General features: G+C 41.9%; 2 protein-coding genes across 5 annotated transcripts in view; one reads left to right on the plus strand and one right to left on the minus strand.

Moving 5' to 3' along the window:
• Positions 1-20,330, minus strand: part of ABHD18 (abhydrolase domain containing 18) — a 55,705-nt gene extending 35,375 nt beyond the window's left edge. For 2 of the 4 annotated variants that reach the window (XM_062199648.1, XM_062199649.1), the window contains exons 1-4: positions 20,166-20,330; positions 12,033-12,141; positions 10,135-10,219; positions 3,607-3,707 (exon numbers count right to left, since the gene is read on the minus strand). In XM_062199648.1, coding sequence (XP_062055632.1) covers positions 3,607-3,707; positions 10,135-10,219; positions 12,033-12,124 — 278 coding nt within the window. In that variant the 5' untranslated portion in view covers positions 12,125-12,141; positions 20,166-20,330. Of the gene's footprint in view, positions 1-3,606; positions 3,708-10,134; positions 10,220-12,032; positions 12,142-18,515; positions 18,626-20,165 lie in introns of those variants that run through there. The other 2 variants (XM_062199646.1, XM_062199647.1) reach the window with 2 other exon arrangements.
• Positions 20,331-20,427: 97 nt separating this feature from the next.
• MFSD8 (major facilitator superfamily domain containing 8) overlaps positions 20,428-27,536 on the plus strand; it is a 48,688-nt gene continuing 41,579 nt past the window's right edge. Inside the window, exon 1 of the mRNA XM_062199645.1 lies at positions 20,428-20,721. Coding sequence (XP_062055629.1) covers positions 20,657-20,721 — 65 coding nt within the window. The 5' untranslated portion in view covers positions 20,428-20,656. The remainder of the gene's footprint in view (positions 20,722-27,536) is intronic.

Consider the following 27,536-nt stretch of genomic DNA (forward strand, 5'->3'; position numbering starts at 1 on the left):
GGTAAGAAAATAATCAGATAAATAAGCAAACAGATGTATATAGGCATGTTCACTGTGATGTACAATTTAATGTTCACTGTTTAAAGTTAGTAAAATGTGGCAGAGCATTCATTAACATGATAATGGGGTACCTACTCACTGATGAATTAGGTTAAAAAGGGTAAGCCAATTGCATTTTTTTTGAGTTTTAGACCCTTTTATTTAGAACTTATTAGTGTACAAAGTGCATTAAAATATCCATTATCCAGTTACCAAAAATGTATGTAAAAATTACTGAAGCAACCCTTTCAGTTTATTCAGGGAAGGAGAATACACATTATATTGTTTTAAAAAAAATTCCATTGAGTTTCCAGAGAATGATTAATTTTTCTGCATTGAGGTGTCCATTTTTTAGATGTGAAATTGCCTTAAGTAGCTATCAAAATATTCATCTGGGTATAAATAATATAGTAAATATATAGACTCTATCTGTTAAGAATAAGGACTGCATCTGTGAGTGAAGAACACGGAAGGACCAGAGAGACCAGCTTGGCCTCATTTAAGTCCAGTTTTGCAATCACGTAAGCTTTGGCCACATAATGCTGAAGCAAGGGGCCTCCTGAGTTGTTTCTGGGAGATTATGGGTTGATTTGGTTAAAACAAAATCACTAAAAACAAATGCCTAAGTCTACCAGTCTGTTCAATCAAAATGGCCCAGAAGCCCAAATAAATTACCTTAGCAATTAAAACCACTTAGAAATGTCATACCCTTCATCAAAGTAGAGCCAATGTCAAAGTCCCAGTCCAAAGACCATTCAAAGGAATCTTAATCCAGGGACCATCCCAATGAGTCAGGTCAGCATGCAAAGAATCCCATATAACATTTTATTAGCAGGTTCCCAAGTCGGAACTACAAGTTTATTTTTATAATTCTATGGAAGACTAGAACATACATGAAATAGCAACTATCCCTCTTTGATGGCATTATCAAAATATTTTCTTATTTGTATTTTCCAGCATTTTTAATGCAATGAGGACTTGTTGCCCAAAAATGATAGCGGAAAAGAAAAGAAAAGGATGTCAATGTCTATCACTGGGAATTTATAATATTATCTAAAAGTAAATGATGCTGTAAAAATATGCCGTTGTAGAGACAGGAGATCACTTGCTTCCCCATTCCTATCTCAGGTCAAAAGAGATCTTTTTTTTTATTTTTAAAGATTTTTTTATTTATTTGAAAGACACAGCTACAGAGAGAGGAGAGACAAGAGGTCTTCCATTTGCTGGTTCACTCCCCAAATGGCCACAACAACTTCCACCTGCTGGATCACTCCCCAAATGGCCACAACAACTGAGGCTGGGCACGGTCTAATCTAGGAGCCAGGAATTTCTTCCAAGGTTTCCCATGTGGACGCAGGGGCCACAGGACTTGGGCCATCTTCCTCTGCTTTCTCAGCCGTATTAACAGGGAGCTAGATGGGAAGTAGAGCAGCTGGGACTCAAACAGGTGCCCATATGGGAGGCTGGCGCTGTAGGGCTATGGCTTAACCTGCTGTGCCACAGAGCTGGCCCTTAAGAATCTTTTCTTAATTCCCAATAAATTTTAAGGATTATTTCTTAGACTGAATCAAAGTATGCTACTTTCCCCTTTTCTCTATGCTAATACCTTTATAATGATCCAGATAAAGTGGAGAATCTGCAAGAACGGGACAGAGTCCCAGGGAGTGACAGATGATAGCTATAAACCCAAACATTTCTTTTCCTTATACATCCTTTAGCCTGTAAGCTAAAGAGCTACAAGCTTGCTTAATTTTTTTTTTAAAGTATTAATAACACAAAGTGCATCTGAAAGGGCTACTCATTTAATGCTTTTTATAGTCCCTGCACACAATTTTGATTCCTTATTTCATTTCTTTTAACAGCCATGAGGTAAGAATTATTATTTCTACTTTACAAAGTCTGATTCAGAGATTAATTGGCCAAAAGTAACTGAACAAAGATCATTAGGTCAGTAGGTAGTGAGCCAGAGTTCAATACCAGATCTGTTTAATTCCAAAGTTTCTTTTCACTACACGCCTTTCATTTTGAAATTATTAACAGAATATAAGCTTAAAGTAGTAACTTAGGAACAATGAAATAATATTTAGTTAGTTATAATAGCTATAAATCAGGTCTGTCAAATTGTTCTTCTGTTAATTCATATTTTATAGGTCCACTTATTGGTTCTGAATTTACTGGAATTCAATGTGCTTACAAAAAAGTTTATTTCCATTACAGAATAAACCCTACTGGAATGAAGGAGTTTTCTCATATGTATCACTGCTATTTCATCACTGTTACTGCAAACCAAAGTCTTAAAAAGAGAAGCCACTTACCAGAAGCAACAAGTGGCTTATCAGAGAAAAAAGTAAAGTCCCTTGTTCCTTATAAATAAACAGAATTACGTAAACCGTAAAAAAGAAATCCACTGAAAGATCTTGTTTCAACAGTGATTTAGAACTGAAAACAATTTAGGGGCCAGGGCTGTGGTGCAGTGGGTTAACGGCCTGGCCTGAAGCGCTGGCATCCCATATGTGCTCTGGTTCGAGACTGGGCTGCTCCACTTCTGATCCAGCTCAATGCTATGGCCTGGGAAAGATGGCCCAAGTCCTTGGGCCCCTGCACCCACATGGAAGACCTGGAAGAAGCTCCTGGCTCCTGGCTTCTGATCGGCACAGCTCTGGCCATTGTGGCCAACTGGGGAGTGAGCCATCAGATGGAAGACTGACAGACCGACCGACCAACCTCCCTCTCCCTCTCCCTTTCCCTGTCTCTCTCTCTCTCTCTGTTTCTCTCTCTGCCACTCCTCTCTCTGTGCAACTCTGACTTTCAAATAAATAAATATATCTTTTAAAAAAAAATTTAAAAACCCATTATTAAGATGGGGCTAAAATTGACATCTGCACTATCTGCAATGAATACATCAACAAAGCAAATTAATGGTATAGAGAAGATTAAAAAAACTCAAGTTTCAACTCTTGTAGTACACTTAACACCTTAAGAATCTTTGTATTTTAGATTATCCATTTATACTGACAAATTGATATTCTGGTTAAAACCATCCTAGGGAACTTTAGATTAAATAAAAATATGTAGTAGTTTAAGTTACTACATGTTCCTTATTTAATTAAAATTACTCCTTTTTTCTATTATAAAGTAATACATGCACACTGTAGAAATTCAGAACTAGAATTTTAAAAGCTCAAATCTCTCAATTCTGAGATAATCAGCTTTAGCACATTCACACAGGTCCTTGGGAAACTTTGTGTGTGTTAACATAGGCATACTTAACTGTGTTCACCAAAATGGAACTATATAATCATTTGTACTTAAACTCTCACATATTGTGACTATACTACCATGTCAATAATGGTATTGTTGATTATCTAGGCATTATCCATTTTTGCAATAATAAAATGCTTCAATAAATATCCCTGTACATATATTCTGTTCTTAGAAGAATTAAAATATTTTCTAATTGTCTTTTCAATAATTTAGACCTGCCTTGTTATTGTTAAGTTTTAACACCAATATTGTTATAATTTTATTGACATAAATAACATTAACTTTCTGAACAGAATTTCTTACCTTGCAATAACAGATTCAGTTGGCATGATATCTGGTACATAGTGGGCCATGGGAGAAACAAAGTGTCCATCTAAGATCTTACAGTCTGACTGCTCTTCAATCTAAAAGAAAAGCAAAACCAAAAGGTAGGCAAGTAGCTTGGTCTATCATGGATGTTTTTCTAATAAAAAGTTCTATTGAACTGCGACATTTGGTTTAGTATCTACCTAATAGGCACTCTTTTTGTTCCACTGTGCTTTTTTTTAAAAGACATGTTTCAGTAATCGACCACATTTCTTTTCTTTCTACATCCTTTACTGCACAGTCTAATTGGGAAAATAAACCAAAAGCAAATTTCATCATATACTGACATTCTGGGACCGTTAAGCCACTGCCTGTAATGCCAGCATCCTATATGGGTGCTGGTTTGCGTCCTGACTGCTCCACTTCCAATCCAGGTCCTTGCTATTGTCCTGGGAAAGCAACAGAGGATGACCCAAATGCTTGGGCCCCTGGACCCACATGGGAGGCCCAAATGAAGCTCCTGGCTTCAGCCTGGCCCAGCTCTGGCCATTCCAGTCATTTGGGGAGTGAATCAGCAGATGGAAGATCTCTCTTTCTCTTTTTTTCTCTCTCTGTGAAGCTCTCTACCTTTCATACTGGCTAAGAGAACTGAACATTCAATAATATAAAGATAATTATAAAAATTTATAAAGAATAATACAGCACAAATAAGGGCTCACATAAAATGTTACAATGGTTCTATATCAGGCAATCTAATAATGTACTGAATGAAATCAATGTATTAAATAAGGCAAAATGTGATTTTTACATATACAAAAAAAGGATCTGTTAACATTCGACACTAAACTTATTTTCTTCTCAAATTATTATTTCTTAATAGTCAATCTTAAAGTAACAGTAAAGTACCACATATTTTCATCAGAATCAAAACCAAAAAACCATAGTGTGAATGTGTATGTATGTGTGTGTGTATATATATATGTCTTTTTAAAAAACACAAATTCTAGCTAGTTGTGCAACCACCATTTATTAAATTATCCACTTTTTTGGTAACTGACTTAAAATACTACTTTATCATGCACTAAATTTCTGCAAGATCCTTTCAATCTTTTATTAGGTGTTATTAGCACATCTCATTTCACTACTAATATGGTGTGTTGATAACTATAGCTATATATATTCATTAGTATGTGACTGAACTAATCTTATCACTTTCCATTTTCAGAATATTCACGATCTGATTACATACACATTCATTTGTGCAAAGTAGTTTTGGATACTTTTATGAATCTAAATTCTAAATTGAATACTTTAATTGGGATTGCATTGCATTTTTTAAAAATGCTTAAAGGCATCTAATATTTGTACAATGTATAATGTTACATTTTTTACAACAAAATTTTCTACTTTCATCACTTAAAATATTTTAAATTATCTTTTTATTTATTTGAGAGACAGAATGAGATAGAGAGAGACAGAGACAAAGAAATCACAACTGCTGATTCACCCCCTCAAATGCCCGCTTTGGAGAGGGCTGGGCTGGATGTAGAGCCAGGAGCTAGGATCTCAATCCAGGTTTTCCATGTGGGTAGTAGGAATGTAATTACTTGAGCTATCACAGGGATTTCTGGCATTAATCTGGAGTCAAGAACCAATGTGAGATTTGGACATCTCAACCGCTAGGCTAAATGCCCAGTCCCCATTTCAGTCATTTTTATTCTTCTTAGTATTCTTAGTTTTAAAGTTTCTTTTGGGTAATTTTTTTTTTTGCCCAAAGAAACCTTTCATTTAAGAAATACAAACTTCATGGGTTTCTTAAGTACAACTTTAGAAATACAGTGATTCTTCTCACCATACCCATCCTCCCACCCCCGCCTCCCTCTCCCATTCTAGTCCCATTCTCCACCAAGATCCATTTTCAATTAACTTTATATACAGAAGACCAACTCTATACTAAGAGTTTAACAATTTTCACACAAAAAATCTCTACTCCTCAATAGTCAAGACAAGGGCTGTTCAAAGTCAATGCATATCAAAGTTAATTTCACTTTTTTAGTCTCTGCTATGACCTGGGAAAGTAGTAGAAGATGGCTCATGTCCTTGGGCCCCTACACCCATATGGGAGACCCAGATAAAGCTTCTGGCTTCGGATTGGCACAGCTCCAGCTGTTGCGGTCAACTGGGGAGGGAATCAGCAGATGGATGACCTCTCTCTCTCTGCGTAACTAACTGACTTTCAAATAAATAAATAACTCTTTTAAAAAAAGCACTCTTATGTATGAATCATCAGCGATCATATGAGGCTCTTGACATGAACTGCCAAGCCTATGGAAGCCTTTTGAATCCACAGGCTCCTTCAGTATTTAGACAAGGCCATAAGCAAAGTGGAAGTTCTCTCCTCCCTTCAGAGAAAAGTACATTCTTCTTTGATGATCACTTCCTTCCAATGGGGTCTCACCCACTGAGGTCCTTCATGTAGGGTATTTTTGCCACAGTGTCTTGGCTATCTATGCCTGAAATGTGCTTGTGAGATTTTCAGCCTGTGAGATTTTCAGCCAGACCAGAATGCCTTAAGGGCTGATTCTGAGGTCAGAGTAGCAACTTAAAGCAATTAATATTCTATGAGTTTGTTGTGTGGGCTGCTTCCCATGTTGGAGCATTCACTTCTTCTTAGTTCTATCTATTATTAATACCAGACACATAATCCAATCTATATGATCATGTTAACACTTAATCCCATGGCGTGTTTTCAGACTGTACCCTTAGAACTATCTGTAGTAATGTATGCAGAACTATAAGCTTTACAGTTACAAACTTCATGTACTTCACAATTACAACTTTAGGAACATGGTGATTCTTCCCACCATGACCATGCTCACACTCATACTCCCACCCTCCTTCTCCTTATTCCCACTCTCATTTTTGGTTAAGATCTACTTTCAATTGACTTTATACACATATGACTAACTTGATGTTAAATAAAGAGTTCAACAAATAGTATGAAAAAAAAAACAAAAAAAAAAAATCTTTTCCTCAACAGTGAAGACAAGGGCTGTTCAATTCATTGCTTTTCAAAGTGTCAATTTCACTTCCACACGTTGCCTTTTAGGTGCTCTTCTTAGTTTTCACAGGTCAGAGAACATATGGTATTTGTCCCTTTGGGACTGGCTTATTTCATTAAGTATAATGTTTTCCAGCTTCATTTTGTAGCAAATGACCAGATTTCTTTTTTTTTTCCTGCTGTGTATTATTCTATGGTGCACATATCCCATTGTTTCTTTATCCAGTCTCCAGTTGATGAGCATTTGGGTTAAATCTATGTCTTAGATATTGAGAATTGAACTACAATAAACATGGGGGTGCAGATAACTCTTTCATATACTGGTTTCATTTTCCTTGGGTAAATTCCCAACAGTGGGATGGCTGGTAGGTTTATATTCAGACTTTTTTTTTGAGATTTACAAAGATTTATTGGAGTCAATGACCTCCAGCCAGTGCAGCATAGAAGGGGCTTCCAAAAGAGGAAAAAACCCAAAGGACCCTGTGTTACTGGGGTTTTAAAGTACAATTTAAAAGGAAAAAAACTTGACAATCAGATTGTCATTCAGTTACCAGACAGGGACAAACCCATTGAAAGACTGGATTTGCAATCCTTTATCCTATCCTTTATCCAGAAGGGTGGGATAGGTAACTTGTTTTCACAATAAACTGAGCTCAGATGCAATTACCATGCTATTCACATGGTAAATTTGGAGATTCCGAAGGAAGGGGGACATTTTGTTCTTGCTAAAGATAACATTCTTTGGGGGAAGGAAGCAAATTTTTTAAAGATTTTATTTATTTATTTGACAGGTAGAGTTACAGACAGTGAGAAGGGAGACACAGAGAAAGGTCTTCCTTCCACTGGTTCACCCCTCAAATGGCTGCAACAGCTAGAGCTGCGCCTATCTGAAGCCAGGAGCCAGGAGCTTCTTCTGGGTTTCCCACATGGGTGCAGGGGCTCAAGGACTTGGGCCATCTTCTACTGCTTTCCCAGGTCATAGCAGACAGCTGGACCAGAAGTGGAACAGCCAGGACTTGAACCAGTGCCCACGTGGGGTGGGATGCTGGGACTACAGGTGGTGGTCTTACCCACTACACCACTGCACCGTCTCTCCCCATTGACTTTCATTACCTAGCTGGCCTGGGAGGAGAGGTGGCCTGAACAGAAGGTAGGTCGTATTTCTAAAAGGAAAACATTTTTAGTTAATATACAGTTCTGCCTGCAATGTTGCTGATCCTGATTGGCCATCCCCATGGCAGAAGTGGTTACTTTGGAAGCTGGGCCGAGTGAAGGTCTTTTTAGCTTAGAGTGAACAAGGTCTGTGAGTACAACCTGGAGCCCTTCAACTCCAAGGCAGGTCCATTTCTAGTGGCCCAACTCTTGGCTGGCATAGCTGCCAGGGCTCTTCATAAGCTGACTTCTGCTGAAGCCCTGGCTTTCCACATCAAAAACTAATGCAGTGGACTGATCTATTGGGTCTCCTTGATGGCAGATCACTGTGAAAAGCAGCCATTAATTGGCCTGCCACCTATATATTCAGGTTTCTGAGTTACCTCCATACTGTCTTCCATAGTGGCTTTACAAGTTTACATTCCCACAACAGTGGATAAGGGTACCTTTTTCCCCACATCCTCGCCAGCATTTCTTATTTGTTGATTTCTGTATGAAAGCCATTCTAACTAGGGTGGCCATTTGGGGAGTGAACCAGCGGATGGAACACCTGTCTCTCTCTTTCTCTCTCTGCTTCTCCTCCTTCTGACTCTGACTTTCAAATAAATAAATAAATCTTCAAAAAACAAAAAAATAAATCTGTAAGACAGAAGGCAGATTAGTGACTGCCAGCATGTGAGAGTCAGAGGCAAGGGAAGTGACAACCAAAAAATATAGTGTTTCTTTCTGTGATAATGAATGAGGTTATGAAAAGAATGTTGGTTATATACTTTAAAAACCATCCAATTGTACGTTTTATAAGGAAAGATTTTATGGTTTATTATATTTTAATTTTTAAAAACCAAAGGGGAAGGTATCTGTAAGAATGAATACCAAAATTGTAACAGTAATTTCCCCTAGAGAGGGAAGTGGAATTAGGTAGTAGGCAGAGATTAAACGATACTTGATTTTTACTTGGTTTGCTTAACAGATTCAAAATCTGTTTATTTTAAGCCTGTAATTTTCAATAGGAAAAAAAAAAGCAGACAGCAAATATTTAGCAAAATTTCAGATTCAGTGAGAAATGTTTTAATTCCAGAAGATACAAAAGAATGATTTATAGTGTAGATAAGGAATTGCCAGTTTATAACATTTTATCTTTAGCAGTGCAACTCTTGAAAAAAGGAAACCTTTTAAAGATATCCAACATATAACAGCTGTGAGCAGGGTTACACTGGATGAAGGACAGTGAAGGATGTGAGAAGCTCAGCTTTGTATATCCTCTTCAAAAATATAACAAAGTATCCAATTACATAATCTAGACATATTTTACAGAAAAACAGTTAGGTATTAAATATGAGAATATTTCAAGGGGCTGGCACTGTGGGTAGCTGCCACCTGCAGCTCCAGCATCCCATATGGGCACCAGTTTGAGTCTAGGCTGCTCCACTTCCGATGTAGGTCCCTGCTAATGTGCCTGGGGAAGCAGTGGGAGATGGCCCAAGTGCTTGTGCTCTGTACCCACAAGGGAGATCCAGATAAAGCTCTTGGCTCCTTGCTTTTGCCTGGCCCAGCCTCAGCTGTTGTGGCCATTTCAGGAGTGAACCAGTAGATGGAAGATCTCTATTTCTCCCTCTCTCTCTGTAACACTGCCTTTCAAAGAAATAAAATAAATATTTTAAAAAAGATAATTTATGGCCAGCGCCGCGGCTCACTAGGCTAATCCTCTGCCTTGCGGCGCTGGCACACCAGGTTCTAGTCCCGGTCGGGGCACCGATCCTGTCCCGGTTGCCCCTCTTCCAGGCCAGCTCTCTGCTGTGGCCCAGGAGTGCAGTGGAGGATGGCCCAAGTGCTTGGGCCCTGCACCCCATGGGAGACCAGGAGAAGAACCTGGCTCCTGCCATCGGATCAGCGCGGTGCGCCGGCCGCAGCGCACCTACCGCGGTGGCCATTGGAGGGTGAACCAACGGCAAAAGGAAGACCTTTCTCTCTGTCTCTCTCTCACTGTCCACTCTGCCTGTCAAAAAAAAAAAAAAAAAAGATAATTTATTTTATTGCAAAAAATTTTTTGAAATTCATGCAGTTTTTTTTTGTAACAGGTGTTTTCCATAAACTTTGAAGATCCCTCCTATATGACTCCAAATATAGTTACTAAAAACACGAAATACACATAAATACAGTTATTAAAATACTGTTAGGAAACAAATAGCATCCTTTAAATATTAAAGAAAAATCCACTCCACTCATGTTTTGGTGTTTGTTGTTACTATACTCCAACATTTAATCTATTCTTGTTAAGAATATCAACAACTGTATTGCTATCATTTGAGTACCTTATCAATGTACACTGGATAATCGCTTGAAACAAGATTCTGGCATTTTTCTCGATTTCCAATCATCTTTCTGAATTCGAAGAGCCTATTATGGAACGGGGACAAAAAGTAAAAAATTCATCTTTTATAACATCTATTATATCCATTAGGGTGATACAAATGAAAAGTCATTAAAAATGAACAAATCTATTTCATAAGCCATATTACAATTTAAGTCTGATTATTAAACAAAAACAGCAGGCTGTTGTTTTTCAAACTAGACACTTTTATCAGAAAAATGTGAGAAACACATTGTTCAGAAGGGAACTAATACATATATGACTCAAAATTAAAGGTACCCATGCTGAAAATTCTTTTTTTTTCTTTTTTACAGATTTACTTTTTCATTTCAAAGGCAGAGTTACAGAAAGAAAGAGGGAGAGGCAAGAAAGATCCTTAATCTGCTGGTTCACTCCCCAAATGGCCAGAAAATCTGGAGCTGGGCCAACTTGAAGCCAGGAGCTTCTTCTGGGTCTCCCATGTAGGTGCAGGGGCCCAAAAACTTGCACTGCTTTCCCAGGCATATTAGTAGGGAGTTAGGTCAGAAGTGGAGCAGCTGGTTCTCAAACGAGCATCCATATGGGATGCTGACTTGCAGGCAGAGGCTTAACCTGCTATACCACAATAATGGCTCTGAAAATTCATTTTTTTAAAAAGATTTATTTATCTATTTAAGAGGAAGAGTTACAGACATAAGAGAGGGAGAAACAGAGACAGAGTTCTTCCATCTGCTGGTTCATATCCAAAACGCAATGGCCTGAGCTGAGCCGATCCAAAGCCAGGAGCCAGGATCTTCTTCTAGACCTCCCACGGCAGTGCAGGGGCCCAAGCATTTGGGCCATGCTCCACTGCTTTTCCAGGACATTATCAGGGAACTGGATCGGAAGTGGATCATTGAGGACTTGAACCAATGCCCATATGAAATGCTAGCACCTTAACCTGCCATGGCACCAGCCCCAGAAAATTCATTTTTCAAGTTCAGATTTTCCCATGAACTACAGTGTACACTAGTTGAACAGCTCTACAAATTCAGGTTAGTCAGGAAAAGTGAGTGCTGGAAAATTCCATACAACTCTAACCAGCCTTATATTATTGAGGTTAAAAAATCTAGTTTGTTGGGGCTAGTGCTGTACTGAGTTAAACCATCAGCTCTCTCTCTCTCTCTCTCTCACTGTCTGTAACTCTACCTGTCAAATAAATAAATAAAAATCTTTAAAAAACAACAACAACAACAAAAAAAAAACAAAAAACAAATCTGGCTTGTTTTTCAGAGAACTCTTTATTTTAAAATCTGAATTAATTTTAAACTAGCTACATTTTATGATGATAAGGCTAGAACACAAGGGAAGTAACTAAAAAGAAAATAGATCTCATAATCACATTTTAAAATAGTTTAATGTTTAACTTGCTAATTATTGTGTTTTAAAATATTTTATAACAAAGCTATATATTGTTTTTTTTTACAGGCAGAGTGGACAGTGAGAGAGAGAGAGACAGAGAGAAAGGTCTTCCTTTGCCGTTGGTTCATTCTCCAATGGCCGCCGCGGCCGGTGTGCTGCGGCCAGCGCACTGCGCTGATCCGAAGGCAGGAGCCAGGTGCTTCTCCTGGTCTCCCATGGGGTGCAGGGCCCAAGCACTTGGGCCATCCTCCACTGCACTCCTGGGCCACAGCAGAGAGCTGGCCTGGAAGAGGGGCAACCGGGACAGAATCCGGCGCCCCGACCAGGACTAGAACCTGGTGTGCCAGAGCCGCAAGGCGGAGGATTAGCCTATTGAGCCGCAGCGCCGGCAACAAATCTATTTTAAATATGTACTGAAACAACAAATTCAGAACAAGTTCTCAAGAAAAACACGCTTACCTTTTGAGATCCTCTGGCCTTCCCCATCCTCTGATGAAAAGTTTTGTGAGGAGAAGCCTCCGGTATATAATATCTAACTTGCTTACACCCATTAGCAGCAAAGAAGCATCTGTGAAGCAAGATTGGAAAGAAATATTTTATTTTTTATGCAGGCAGCAAGTCAATTTTCTATTTCTGTGAGTATGACATAAAATTAAAGATTGAGAGGTGGCGTTGTGGCATTGTGGGCCAAGGCTCTCCCTGCAGCACCAGCATCCCATATGGGTGCCAGTTTGTGTCCTGGCTGTTCTTCTTCCTTTTCAGCTCTCTGCTATGACCTGGGAAAGCAGTGGAAGATGGCCCAAGCGCTTGGGTCCCTGCACCCATGTGGGAGACGTGGAAGAAGCCCCTGCTTCCTGGCTTCAGTTTGGTCCTTCTCCAGCCATTGCAGCCATTTGGGAAGTAAACCAGCAGATAGAAGACCTTTTTTTCTGCCTCTCACTCTCTCTGTAACTCTACCTCTCAAATAAATAAATAAATAACTCTTTAAAAAAAAATACATTGAGAGTAAACTCTTGAATTGGTTCTTTTACCTTTATAACTATTTAATACTGTAAACTGACTCATTCCATAAATAAGTCAGATATATTTGCTCCCTTCTCCCCATCACCCAAATAAGTTAATTAATCAATTTTTATTTGAGAGGCCGAGACAAATTTAGAGAGACTTCACTTGCCAAATGCCTGCCACAGCCAGGAGACAAAAGCCAAAAGCCAAGAATGCAATCCAGGTCTCCTGCATGGGTAATAGAAATCCAACTACTTGAGCCATCACCATGGCCTCTCACAGTCTGCATTAGCAGGAAGCTGGGGTCAGAAGATGGCACCAGGGGTCAGCATGTACGCTGATGTGATGTAAACATTCTAACCACAGTTCCAACTGTTTGGACCCTGCCCTCCACCCTCTCACTTTAGCTGATAGTTTGCTCACTGTTTATCTTTATACCTTTAAGTGTAAGGTTGACCTAATACAAAGATCCAAAAGCTGAAATGATCAAAAATCTGTAAACTTTTCAGGGTTCACCTGACACCATAAGTGGAAAATCCCAGACTATAAAACTCTGTTTCATAAACAAAAGTATTAAAAATACTGTATAAAGTTAGCTTATAAAATTAGTGGGGAGTGGACATTTAGCCTAGTAGTTAAGACACCCACATCCCATATTAAAGTATGTGGGCTTGATTCCTGGTTCTGGCACCTGATCCCAGTTTTCTGCCAAAGTAGATCCTGGAAGGCAGCAATGATGGCCCAAGTAACTGCGTGACTGAAGGGGGCCAGCATTGTGGCATCGCACGTGGAGCCGCTGCTTAGGACACCACCATCCCACGGTGCTGGTTTGCGTTCCAGCTGTTCCACTTCTGATCTGGCTCTCTGCTAATGGTCTGGGCAAAGCAGAAGACAGCTCAAATACGTGGGCCCCTGATACTCACATGGAAAACCCAGAGGAAGCAGATGGCTCCTGGCTTTAGCCTGGCCTAGACTCAGCCATTTAAGCCATTGTTGTGTTCCGGATCACTCAGATAGAAAGAACCAGCGAGACTCAGAGACTCACCGTAAAGAAAAGAACAAAGGGACTTTATTACGGGTCCAGTATGCTGGGGCCTGGCCTCCCGTACAGCGCAGTGCTGGGAGACCAAGACCCCCTTCTCTTTGTTCTTGGGGTTTTTTAGTCCCCAGACAAACAAGTATTACATCCACATTCCTTTTTTTCCCCTTGCCCTGCTGGACCAAGGACAGCCCACCTTATTGGTTGGCCCCACCTGGCCCTGCCGGACCAAGGACTGTCCAGTGTCAGGTTTCGTCACAGCAGAAGCGTCCTGGACCTAGCCAGTTCCTTTGTCTTGTGAGAAGCCTGTCATGGCATGGCTCTGGCCTCTCACACCATATGGGGAGTGAACCACGAAATGGAAGATCTCTGTTTCTCCCTTTCGCTCTGTAAATCTGACTTTCAAATAAATAAATAATTTTAAAGTGAAATAAAAATTAACAAATGTTCAAGAAACAATTTGTACTGTGGGGCTGATGGTGTGGCACCACTTGTGATGCCAGCATCCTACTTGGAGCCCAGGTGTGAGTCCTGGCTGCTATACTTTCAATCCAGCTTCCTGCTAATGGGTGTCACAAGTGCTGGGCCCAGACATGCACATGGAGAGCCAGGATGGAGTTCCTGGCTCCTGGCATTGGCTAGTACAGTTGTAGCCATGTGTGGAGTGAACCAGCATATGGAAGACCTCTCTCTGTCACTCTGTCAAGCAAATAAATAAAAATCACAAACAAAAACAAAAACAAAGCCATACACACACAAAAAAAGATAAAAAAATGAGGCTGGCGCCTGTAGTGCTGGCATGCCATATGGGCACCGGGTTCTAGTCCCAGTTGCTCCTCTTCTAGTCCAGCTCTCTGCTGTGGCCTGGGAGGACACTGTAGGATGGCTCAAGTGCTTGGGCCCCTGCACCCGCATGGGAAACCAGGAAAAAGCACCTGGCTCCTGGTTTCAGATCAGCGCAGAGCTGGCCATAATGGCCATTTGGGAAGTGAACCAATGAAAGGAAGATCTTTCTGTCTCTCTCTCTCTATCTCTCACTGTCTATAACTGTAAAAAAAAAAAAAAGCCCCCCCCCCAAAAAAAAGCCATAGGAGTTGGATGAAAAAAATTTTTTAAAGATTTACTTATTTATTTGAAAGTCAGAGTTACGCAGAGAGAGAGAGAGAGAGAGAGAGAGAGAGAGGTCTTCTATCTGCTGGTTCACTTCGCAATTATCCGCAATAGCCAGAACTGTGCTGATCCGAAGCCAGGAGCCAGGAGCTTCTTCCAGGTCTCCCATGCGGGTGCAGGGGCCCAAGGACTTGGGCTGTCTTCTACTGCTTTCCCAGGCCATAGCAGAGAGCTGGACCAGAAGGGGAACAGTTGGGACTTGAACTGGCGCCCATATGGAATGCTGGTACTGCAGGCGCCAGCCCTGATAGCTTAATCTTTACCCAGATACCAAAACTGCCTAGTGTTACACATCATAACATATTCCAAATAAAAGGCCAACTCTTAGGATATTGTCAGAATGGGCTCTTCGGCATAAGGAAAGATAACTCTGAGTGATGAAAGAGGATTTTATTTTTTACTGCTTGTGTCTTTTTGGAATTATTTAAAAAATGTTACTCATAAAATTTGTGTATATTACATGAGCACAACAAAGGCATGTCATTATAATGCAGGACATTATTGTTTTTTTGGCAGCATTATAAGCTATTTATTTTCTCTACTCATAAGAAATGGACTGAGTCGGCTGGCACCGTGGCTTAACAGGCTAATCCTCCGCCTTGCGGCGCCAGCACACGGGGTTCTAGTCCCGGTTGGGGCGCTGGATTCTATCCTGGTTGCCCCTCTTCCAGGCCAGCTCTCTGCTATGGCCCGGGAAGGCAGTGGAGGATGGCCCAAGTGCTTGGGCCCTGCACCCGCATGGGAGACCAGGAGAAGTACCTGGCTCCTGGCTTTGGATCAGCGCGATGCGCCGGCCATAGCGGCCACTGGAGGGTGAACCAGTGGCAAAAAGGAAGACCTTTCTGTCTGTCTCTCTCTCTCTCTCTCACTATCAACTCTGCCTGTCAAAAAAAAAAAAAAAAAAAAAAGGACTGAGTCAATATCTTCCTTTGCAACATGCAAGAAATCAACAGTAATAAGCAGATTCCATGTTAGTAATAGAAACAGGTTAAATTCAAAAATCTAACATACTTTACAGTAAGAAGGAAAGTAGTATACTGTATGTGAGATGTCCCATTTTTCTAAACATCAGTACTCCTATAGGTAGATAGTCAGAAGTAGAAAGTTTTAAGGGAAGCAAGAAAGAATCTAAGAAAAATGAACTTTCCGATGTACAATTGTAAGGTACTACTTACTATATTTATTATGTGCTTAAGTTGTTAAGTCACTCCTAATTTTCAATCCCACACTAGAAAAAATTCCCAAATCACTTTAATTCCCTACATAATAGGCCACAAGAGTCAGCCGTCCAAATCTACAATTAGTATATTCCTTGCTATATTTACCTGCCAGTAAACAACTGACAAATGAGGAACAGAAAGCAAATCAGATATATACACAGCTTAACACAAATTTGTTTCTAAAATTAGATTATACAGATATTTTCTTAAATCTCATTTCAGCCCCAAGAAAAATTAAAGGTACAAGGTTTTTCTGGAACCCTGTAGGGCTCAGAGTATCAAATGCCACCATAAACAGATAATAATCGAAGTCCAGGGAAAAGACAACTCCAGTTTACCTAACAGCACCATCTGGAGGTGGGCCAGATACTAAAAGTCCTTCTATTAAGCTGGATTGACACCAATGAACTTCTGCAGAAACTGGACCCACTTTTGAAATATGTAGCAAGCCAAACTAACACAATTGTCATCTATTTTTAAATAGCCAATGTGAAAAGGAAAAAGCAAAGTAAAACAAAAATAGAAGTTCTAGTACAGTGCCAAAGAATGAAAAGTGTTTCCTAGAAATTAGTTCTACTGCTAAAGTAGTATTCATGGTCTGTTATGCCATCTATTACTTTTGTCTCCTATCACTCTGACAATCTATTTAAACAATAGAACACCAATTTTTAAAAAAATTTTATTCTCATATTGTTGCTATAAAACTCAAAGAAATGAAGTTTTTTTTGTTTTTTGTTTTTTTTTTGGCAGGTAGAGTTACAGACAGTGAGAGACAGAGAAAAAGGTCTTCTTTCCGTTCGTTCACTCCCCAAATGGCTGCTACGGCCGGCGCTGCGCTGATCCGAAGCCAGGAGCCAGGTGCTTCTTCCTGGTCTCCCATGTAGGTGCAGGGGCCCAAGCACTTGGGCCATCCTCCACTGCCCTCCTGGGCCACAGCAGAGAGCTGGACTGGAACAGGAGCAACTGGGACTAGAACCCGGTGCCCATATGGGATGCCGGCGCCGCAGGCAGAGGATTAACCTAGTGAGCCACGGTGCTGGCCCCCAATAAATTAAGTTTTTAAAAATACCATTGCGGAGGCCAATGTTGTGGTGTAGCAGGTTAAGCTGTTGCCTGCTGTGCTGGCATCCCATATGGGCACCGGCTTGAGTCCTGACTGTTCTACTTCCAATCCAGCTCCCTGCTAGTGTGCCTGGGAAAGTAGCAGAGGATGGCCCAAGTGCTTGGTCCCTGCACCCACATAGGAGACCTGGAAGATGCTTCTAGCTCCTGGCTTTGGCCTGGCCCAACACTGGCCATTGGATGGATGACCTCCCTCTCTCTCTCTCTCTGTAACTTGCTTTTCAAATAAATAAGCCTTAATAAAGAAAAAAAGCCACTGAGTACAAGAACTTTACACCGCTCAAAAAAAAAAAAAAAAAAAAGAAACTTAATTTTTACTCTAGTTAACTTCACTTTTAAATCACTTCTTTTCTTTTTCTTTTTTTTTTTTTTTCTTTTTTTTTTTTTTTTACAGGCAGAGTGGATAGTGAGAGAGAGACAGAGAGAAAGGTCTTCCTTTTTGCCGTTGGTTCATTCTCCAATGGCCGCTGCGGCTGGCGCATCTCGCTGATCGGAAGCCAGGAGCCAGGTGCTTCTCCTGGTCTCCCATGCGGGTGCAGGACCCAAGCACTTGGGCCATCCTCCACTGCCTTCCTGGGCCATAGCAGAGAGCTGGCCTGGAAGAGGGGCAACCGGGATAGAATCCGGCACCCCAACCGGGACTAGAACCCGGTGTGCCGGCGCCGCAAGGCGGAGGATTAGCCTGTTAAGCCAGGGCGCAGGCCCTCAATAGAAATTTAAGTAGCTAAGAAATGGTTCAGATACCTCAGATATGTACTGTTCATGCAACAAATTTAATTCCTTTGCATCTTATACTGGAGAAAAATAGGAAAACAAAGTTTGTTCAGGAGGGGTGTGGGTGTCTGTTGTAAGCAGTCATCAGGGAAATCCAACTACCAGACTGTCTCATATCCCTGTGTGAAAACTCCAGGAAATAACCTGAACTCTTTCCAAATGTAGCTCCTCTTCTCATGGGCTTTTACAAAACTATACTGTTTGGGGGTGGAGGTAGGCATTGTGGCACAGTAGTTAAGACTCCCTTTAGGATACCTGCATTCTATTATCAGAATGCTTGGGTTCTAGTCTCCATTCCACTTCCAATGAAGCTTCCTGCTAATGTTCACCCTGGGAGGCAACAAGTACATGCATCCCTGATACATAGTTGAGCAATCTGGTTAAAGCCCCAGGCACATGGCTTTGGCCTGGTCCAGCTCTGGATGCTGCAGGCATTTCGGGGAGTGAACCAGAAGCTGGAAGATCTCTCTGAATTTGTCTCTGTATCTCTGTCACTATGCCTTGCAAATAAATGAAAACTTACAAAGAATGTTTATAATGTTTACTTTGGATGTTACATGTGTGTCTTAAGAAGTACTTTTTTTTTTTTTTTTTTTAATTCGTACAACACACAGAGCTTATTTAGATTTCACCAGCTGTGCATGTATTCATTCCATGTCCTTCTGTGGTCTGAAGTCGTCACTTGGACACATCAATGGAAAAGTATAGCACCAGAAGACCTGGGTTCCTCCACTAGTATGTGACCTTGAGTTAGCCAGTTCATCCTGTAAATGGGAAATAATACCTAGCATAGTATGTAACAGCAAATTATTTCATTTCTATAAAAGCTGAATACTTGTTTTGATATTTTTACAAAAAGATATGAGAAGAGATTATTTTTGTTATTCTTTTCACAGGAAGCTTGGTGATAAAGTACAGGCTTAAGGTCAGAGTTCCTGTGTTTCTGAATTCTGGCTCTGTTACTTGTAAGGGGTGTGACTCTACGCAAGTTTCTTAATCTGCATTCAGTTTCCTTGTATACAAGTTAGACACAATTCCCGCTTCACAAGACTGCTGTAGGGGAGAAACAAGGCGATTCAACACTCATTCAGCATACATCTATCCAGCAGCCATTTAGCTTGGTGTTATACTGACGTAAAGTTCCTTGATCCACTGTGTATGTGCCATATATTGTGCCAGTCTCCAGGGACTAAAAGACCACAACTTCACAGTAAAGCAACATTTTTTTTTTAAAGAAAATGCTAACTTTTCTACCTATGTATTTTAGAACCAATTAGGCATCTAGCATGATTTTGTGAGCTTGGTTACAAGTGACTATGCAAAGACTGAATCCAGGTACAAAATATCTCATCTGGATATAATGATGATTCAGAACGAACAGAAAACACAATCAAGTTCAGCTGCTCAGCAGTGGAATGTACCTGATGGGATACATACAGGAAGGTCACAAATGAGACAATGATCACAAGTGATGGCGCCTACCGCAAACTACGTATAACGTATAAAACCTGGTTAAAGGTAAGTGCTCATAAAAATTAGCTGGAAAGAACAGGAGTTTGGCTCCCAACTCTGCCACTTTAGTTCTCAGTAAAATAGAAATGTGTCTCCTTTATCTATCTCGTAGGATAGTTGTGATGAAATCAAATCACAGGACGATATAGCTAAAGCTAAGAAAACGTTAATTTATAAGATATATAATGACTACTGCCACCAATTTGCCTGCAAGCCTAACTGTAGGGTTAAGGTGTTAATACATAACCACCAGGAAAGAGATAACATCTAGATCTAGTCAGAAAACCCATAAAACATTTTCCCAAAATGTCATCTTCCTTAACGACAAAAGAAGCTGGTCATTGCTAGGCAGGTGCTGTGCCTTTTCTGACCCCAGCAGGTTCTGCTGAGCTGCACCTGGAAAGGCTGAGAGCCCCCAGAGCGTGAGAGCGGGGCGCGGCGGGGTGCGGATCCGCGGCCCAGCACCCGGGAAGTGCCCGATCCCCCCTTCAGTGCTGGCTCTGACAAGCGCGGCAGGTCAGGTGCCTCTGTGGTTAGCCCAGCCAGAGGACAAGCTCGAGCACTTGCAGTCACCTTTCCCGCCAGTCCACCTCACCCCGGCCCGCCAGAGCGCGCTTCGGCCCCCGGCCTGGTCTCTCGCCCCCGCCTCAGCCCGCGGTGTCCCCGACCCGCGCCCCCAGTCCCTGCTTCCCGTCACGTACGCAGCGGAGCGAGGCGCGGGAGAACGCGCGGACCCTACCGGCTACTTACTCACGGCCGCCGGGCAGGGGCCTGCGGTCCAGCTGGCCGAGCCTCCCCAGCGCGGCCGTTCGCGGAGGCACGGGGACTCGACCTCGTCCAAAAGCCCACCCGCGGCGGCCGTAGCCTCTCTGGGAACGACGAAGCCGAGGACTGCAGACGGCAAAGTGGAGGGAGGAGGAGGCGGGGCCCGGGCGGGGTGGCCGTTTGGACCCGCCCCCCGGGCCCTCCTCCGCCCTCTACGCGCGGCCCGTGGCCCGCCAGGAGGCGCAGACCCAGAAAGAAGGCGAGGAAAACAGAGCCCCAGGAGCTGCCCGTTTCACCCAGCGTTTCCGGGGCTTCCCGAGTGACCCCGCCTCTGACCTCGGGACGCTCCGCCCACTGCTGGGCCCCGGGGGCGCACGCGTACTCGCAGGGAGGTTTGACAACTGCAGGCTGCCGGGATGGGCGGGAGCAGGTGTCGCGAGAGTTGGCGGCACGCCGCCCTGAGACTGTAAATAACTATGGCGAGCCCGGGCGCTGAGGCGGAGCAGGAGCCGCTGTTGGGCCACCGCACCCCCGGAAGCAGGTGAGCGGATGCTAGTGGAAGGACCCCGTCACCTTACTACGTCCTCTCCAAAGGTCTGCCGCATCCGGCCGAGCTCTCGCTGCCGGAGCGGGTGCCCGCGCTGCGGGAGCCGGCTCAGCAGCCTCGCGAGCCCGGGAAGTTGGCTCCCAACTTAGGGGAGAGGGCATGGGCCGCGTGGTGTGGTGAGCCGGTGGGTTCGGCTTGTCAACCTAAAATCAGAGGAACGGGCTGTTCGTAATAAAGGAATTTATCTGGAAATAGCGAAGATTTGCAATCTGGGATACGCAAGCAACGACGGGTCACAGGCTTATCTGGGGGCGGGGAGGGCAGGTCTGAGAGAGGAGGACGATGAGTCCGGGTAACGTCTTGGAAGCAAGGTCTATAGGTCACCTCAGAGCTCATTGCAGGAGTTGGTGTTTGGTCGGCTACAGCCACGGCGAGCAGTGTCCTTGGACGGATGGTTTATCTGGAATCCTGCGATCTTAAGGAAGTTGCTAGCGGTTAAGTCCTGTGACCGACCTGTGTGTAGGAATTCCTGTGATGAGGCATAATGTCCTTTTGCAGGCATTCGTGCGTGAGGGCTTCCTTAGGTTGGCCATCCACGGACTCCTTCCGAGGAGAGTTTGATACAGATGGCAGAGAAATCCAAGCTGCCCCTTGACTTTCACTGTAATGATAGATGCTGCATTCCGTATTTGGCCTTTTATAGCTGATCACTTTCCACATTTCACAACAGTTCGGAGACCATAGATTTAATTTATACCTGAGAATACCAGTACAAGTATTGACCTACCTAAATGCCTGATATTTGTCATATTTGTTAGCAACAACAAAAACCTTCTAAAATGGGCTCACCCATCCTATGCCTCATGTACAAATAAAAACTAATTTTTAGGCGCTTAAGAGATGTGTCCCTATTTTGATTCTTACAGTCTTGGTTATTGACCCGCTTACAGGCAGTTACTGCATAAGTATGTAATTTTTTTTCACCTTTATGAAAATAGAATTTTAAGTATCATTTTATTTGGAGCATATAATTACATCAGATAAATTAATCAATACACAGTTAAGCTATCTGTGACCATGTTGATTTTTGCTCATGTGTCCTTGTTCAGCACCAAACCTTTATTTTACCCACCTTGAAACCTTTTGGAAAATGCATTTTTCTGGTCCCTAGGTAACTAAATATTTGGAATGTGTTCTTAGAACATAAATGTCTTCTATTAGCTTCATAAGTTTGAATGCAGAGACTTTGTGACATTTGTTTTTTTTCAGAATCTTTCTTGCTTCTGCTTTGTTTTTGTCTCTTTTCCAGACAGATTTCAGGATCCTTAACTTATGGTTAAATGTGGTCTTATGGTACTTTGTGGGGTGGGCATTTGGCACAGTGATTAAGACACTGCTTGGGACACCCACATCCCATTTTGGAGTGCCCAAGTTTGAGTCCTGGCTCCAATTCCAGCTTCCTGCTGATGCACATCCTGTGAGGCAATGGGTGATTGCTGAAGTACTTGGGTCCCTGCAACTCATGCAGGTGATGCAAACTGGCTTTAATCTGGCCCAGCCTTGGCTACTACAGCCATCTGCGAAGTAAACCAGCAGATTGAAGATCTCTTTCTGTATCGGTCTCTCTGCCTTTCAAATAAATAAATAAATAAGAGATTCTTAGGGTGGGCATTTAGCCCAGTGTTTAATATTACCTAAGTATGGGTAAAGCCACTGTTTGTGATATTGGCATCCTAATGTGGGTGCCAGTTTGAGTCCTGGCTGCTCCACTTCCAATTCGGCTCCCTGCTATGGCCTGGTAAAGCAGTAGAAGATGGGCCAAGTCCTTGGGCCCCTGCACCCACATAGGAGACCTGGAAAAAGCTCCTGGCTTTGGATCAACACAGCCCCAGCCCTTGTAGCCATTTGGAGAATGAAACAGTAGATGGAAGATTGTCTCTCTGTCTCCCTTTTTCTCTCTCTGTAACTCTGCACTTCAAATAAATAAATAAATAAGTAAATCTTTTTTATTTTTTTAAATTTTTAAAAAAGATTTATTTATTTTGAAAGAGTTACACAGAGAGAGAAGGGGAGGGGGAGAAAGAGGGGGGGGTCTTCAATCTGCTGGTTCACTCTCCAGATGGCTACAATGGCCAGGGCTGCGCCAATCCAAAGCCAAGGGCCAGGAGCTTCTTCCAGGTCTCCCAGGTCTTGCAGGGGACCAAGCCTTGGGGCCTCTTCTACTGCTTTCTCAGGCCACAGCAGAGAGCTGGATCAGAAGTGGAGCAGCCAGGACTCAAACCGGCACTCATATGGGATACCGGCACTGCAGGTGGCAGCTTTATCCACTGCACCACAGCGCCGGCCCCAGTAAATCTTTTTTTAAAAATGAAAAATACCTAACTATGACTTTTGACTCTAGCTTCCTGCTAATGCAAACCCTAGTAGGCAGCAGGTAATGGGGCAAGTTATGGCTCAAATGGTTAGGTCCCTGTCACTCACATGGGAAACTTGGAGTGAGTCCTTGGCTCCCAGCTTTGGTCTGGCCCAGTCCCGGCCATTGTGGGCATTTGAAGAATGAATGGTGGATGGGAACTGTCTCTTAAATAAAAAAAAATTAAAATTAAAAAAAATTTTTTCTTACTCCTAGCTTCAGTTTCATCCAAGTCATTATTCAATGCTTATTATAGTTCATCTAAAATCAGTTGTTTCCCGTATGTGAACTGTATCTCTGATTGAAGTTCTGGTTTGGGCATTTTAAAAATCAAAGTATTTTGAGAATAATTCAATAAGTATACTGTCTTTAAAAACAGAATTAGATTCCCTAGCAAAGTGAGCTTGCAGCTAATTGGCAGGCCCTGTTCACTTTGAGTAAATCACATGTGCTTGAATCTAGTTCACCACCAACCCTCTCACTAACAAGGTTGGTGATAACTGGCTGGTCTGTGGGGCTAGGTTGCTGACCTGACTCCTTTTAGAGAACTTTATTTAAGAGAACAGGAGTTGGCAAACTTTTTCTGTTAAGGCCTAGATGGTAAATATTTTAGATCTATTCAAGCCAATTGGAAAAATCAAGAATATTATACATATAGTCTTCAAAAAGTTTATAGAAAATGAGAATGATGAAAATGCTTATTATAAAAAAAGATGGGTTTCAAAAATTTCTGCACCAAAATGAACATTTTTAATTCCATTTTTTCCATGAACTTTTTGACAAACTTTTATCTACATACTTTTTTATCTATATACTTTGATAACAAGAAAACAAATTCACAAAAATGTTTGGTAATTAAAATATATAATGTTTAAATATATAATATAAAACATATAATATTTTGTAAAATAGTTCAATTAATGAGAACCATGGTGGGATGATAGTTTCTTTAGAGTTCAAAATTAATGTTTTCTATCATATTGATTACAAATATCTCTCAAAAACCATTCTGGGGCTGGCATTGTGGCATAGTGGGTAAAGCCATCGCCTGTGATGCTGGCATCCCAGATGGGCGCTGGTTTGTACTTGTAAAATAAATAAATAGATGGTAAAAGAAAAACATTTTTAGCTCATTACCCATACAGAAAGAAGTAGTGGGCTAGATTTGGCTTGTACAAAATACTTTGCTGACCCTTCTCATAGAATATCTTGAAATGTCCCAGGTGCTTTCAACTCTTTGAAACTCTAGCTTAGCCTCTGTAAAACAAATATTACTAGAGTTTCTGTCCCTACAGAGTGTACTAGAATATTCTCAGCTTATTTCTGACTTACTTCTATAACTATTGTTCCATCACACTGTTTTGACAGTGTGCATACCTTTTTTCTCTTACCCTTTTTGAACATGGGTTCATTTTTGCTCTTTAGTAGTCATTCACAGATGCTCTCGCTGGGTCATTATATTTTTCCACTGATAAATCCTGTGTTTCTTTTTGCAAACACAGTAACGTCACTTAACTGAGTTTCCTTGTACTAGATATTGTCATACTTTCAATGTATTGAACCCAAATATGGCAATTTTTAAAAATTCCTATTAAATTATGTCTAACTTATTTTGGTGATTGATACACTCTGGTGTATTGTGTATTTTTTGTAGTTCTAAAGTCACTAACAAATTTGATAAGCACATTATCATTTGGAGTAATAAACTATAATAGAAGTGTTGGACAGTGCAACACCTGTAGCACACAATTGTACTTGAAGGAGAATCTCAGATGGAGAACTAATACCAGAATACAGCAGTGATAGTAGGCAGGAATTTTAAAAGTTAAACAAATCACCTTGAAAGTGCAACGTTCCTTCTTGTGCCCAGGTGATCCAAGAAAGAAGCCACTGGAAATTCAGTTGTTTTATTATCAATTGATGGTCCTTGCTTTCATCCATGAATACATGGAAAGTGGCCATTAAATTATGATTCTCTAATTTTATCATCTCTTCAATTATTTAACAGCGTTAAAAGAAGAAAAAAAGGGCTGGCACTGTGGTGTAGCAGATAAAGCAGCCACCTGCAGTACCGGCATCCCATATGGGTGCCAATTTGGGTCCTGTCTACTCCACTTCTGATCCAGCTCTCTGCTATGACCTGGGAAAGCAGTGGAAGATGGCTCAAGTCCTTGGGCCCCTGAACCCTTGTGGGAGACCTGGGAGAAGCTCCGGGCTCCTGGCTTCCGATTGGCACAGCTCTGGCCATTGGGACTATCTGGGGAGTAAACCAGCAGATAGAAGACCTCTCTCTCTCTCTCTCTGCCTCTCTGCCTCTGCCTCTGCCTCTCTGTAACTCTGCCTTTCAAATAAATCAAGAAGAAAAAAATTTACTTCTAAATTTTTTATTTTAAAGTCAGAAAAACAGATCTCTCAGGTGCTAGTTCACTCCCCAATGCCTGCAATGGGCCAGAATAGGCCAGTCCAAAAAACTGGAGTGTGGAACTCAATATAGGTTTCCCATGTGAGTGGCAGGGACCCAACTAATTGAGCCGTCATCTGCTGCCTCCCAGGGTGCTTGTTAGCAGGAATCTAAAGTCAGAAACAGAGCCAGGACTCAAACCTAGGCACTCCCATATGGCATGCGAGTATCCTAATGTGTTGCTTACCTCTAGCTCAAATGTCTATTTATATATATAATATATATATACACACACATATAAATATCTTTATATATAGATACATACACACTATATATATATGTGTATATATATATATAGTATATACTATATAGTATATACTAGTAGCTTCTCCCCACGGTGGGACTCTTTGGCCACTGCCTCACCGCAGTCCAGCTCCCGGGTCTGGTAACCTCCCGCCCTCTGTCCTGAGCTCCCGCAGACCTTTCTCGTGACTTCCCCGCAGGTCCCTGCAGGCCCTGTCACCTCCCTGGGCTGGTCTGTTGTGTAGCCCGGGAAGGCTCCCATCCCGCCCGGCCAGCCAAGGCCCCGGCCACCCCCAGCTGCCTCTCCTCGTCCTTAGCTATACTGTCGCCACATCTGTGACTTTGGAAGCTACCGTGAGCCACGAGGCCACTGCAGCCGGGACGGGAGCCGCTCTGCCCCCTGCTGGCGTTCCTGAACTCTGCTTCCTGAGCGGAGCTGAGCAGTGCATGTGTGCCCCACACCAGTAAGGCGGGCTGGGGACCAGGCCCCCGCCCGGTGTGTGCTGGAGCCCTGCGCCCGCCCCGCGGCCCGCTTCCCTGTTGCCATGGATGCACTAACATTGCTCTAGTTTGTTCCTGGACTGGCCACCAAGTGAAGAATGGTTATTTAAAGAGAATTCCCTATTTATTTGACCAAAAAAAAAGCGAGTTAATATATTAATGTGAAATAAACCCTGTTTGCACTTTGATTTTTTGCTAAAAATGTGAAATAATAAAGTGACGTAACTGGAAAAAAATAAAAAAACTGTGCAACTATTATATATAGTACATACTTGTATATAGCTTACATTATATATTCCAAATTCTAGTGTACTGATTTCCAGGTGAGGGTCTAGGATTCTGGTGTTTTTGGCATAGGTTACATTACGGTTGCCTATGTGGAATAGCAAATACAGTGTTAAACACTACACATATATTGGGAACTAATATACTTGACACATATTAAATCTATACTATGTTATTTTGGTTGTGGGCATTGTGGCCTAGAGGGCTAAGATTTTTTGGGGATACCTGCATCCCTTGTTGGAGTGCCTGGGTTCATATCCCAGCTCCACTTGCAATGCCAGCTTCCTGCTAATATACATCCTTGCAAGCAGCAGGTGATGACTCAGTTACTTGCATCCCTGTCACCCATGTGGGAGACCCAGGGTGTGTTCCTGGTTCTTTGCTTTGGCCTGGCCCAGTCCCAGCTGTTTCAGGTATCTAGGGAGTAAACTAGCAGATGGGAAATTCTCTCTGTCTCCCCCCCCCCCCTTTAAATGCATGAAAATAAACAAATAAATTAAAACAATAATCTTGAAACACAAGAAGCATTTTGTCTGTTATGCTTTCCATAATTACTTGAATACATAATACTAACATTAAGGTAAACTTATTAACTCTATATGTGTAAAGTGAACATGTAATCAGTATAAACACTTGTGTATTATTGCTTAATGGAAATAGAATGTCATAGTTAGTAAACTTGCCCTTAATCCAGGTTAAAGGTCAGAGACTTATCTAGAGTCTAAACCCAGTCTGGAGGGTTGATTTTCCTTTGGTCTGTTAGTAGAATTTATCTGGTAATAATATTGGAGCAAAGGCATGTGTTCCAGGAGGTTCTAGGCCTGGGAATGTTTTAGGTTCTGGTAAATCTTTCTGCTGCATTAATTTTGCTGAAATACTAAACCAAAATAGCTTATTGCAATATGA

Source organism: Lepus europaeus, chromosome 8, assembly GCF_033115175.1.
Source record: "Lepus europaeus isolate LE1 chromosome 8, mLepTim1.pri, whole genome shotgun sequence".
In the NCBI taxonomy this organism is placed as follows: domain Eukaryota; kingdom Metazoa; phylum Chordata; class Mammalia; order Lagomorpha; family Leporidae; genus Lepus; species Lepus europaeus.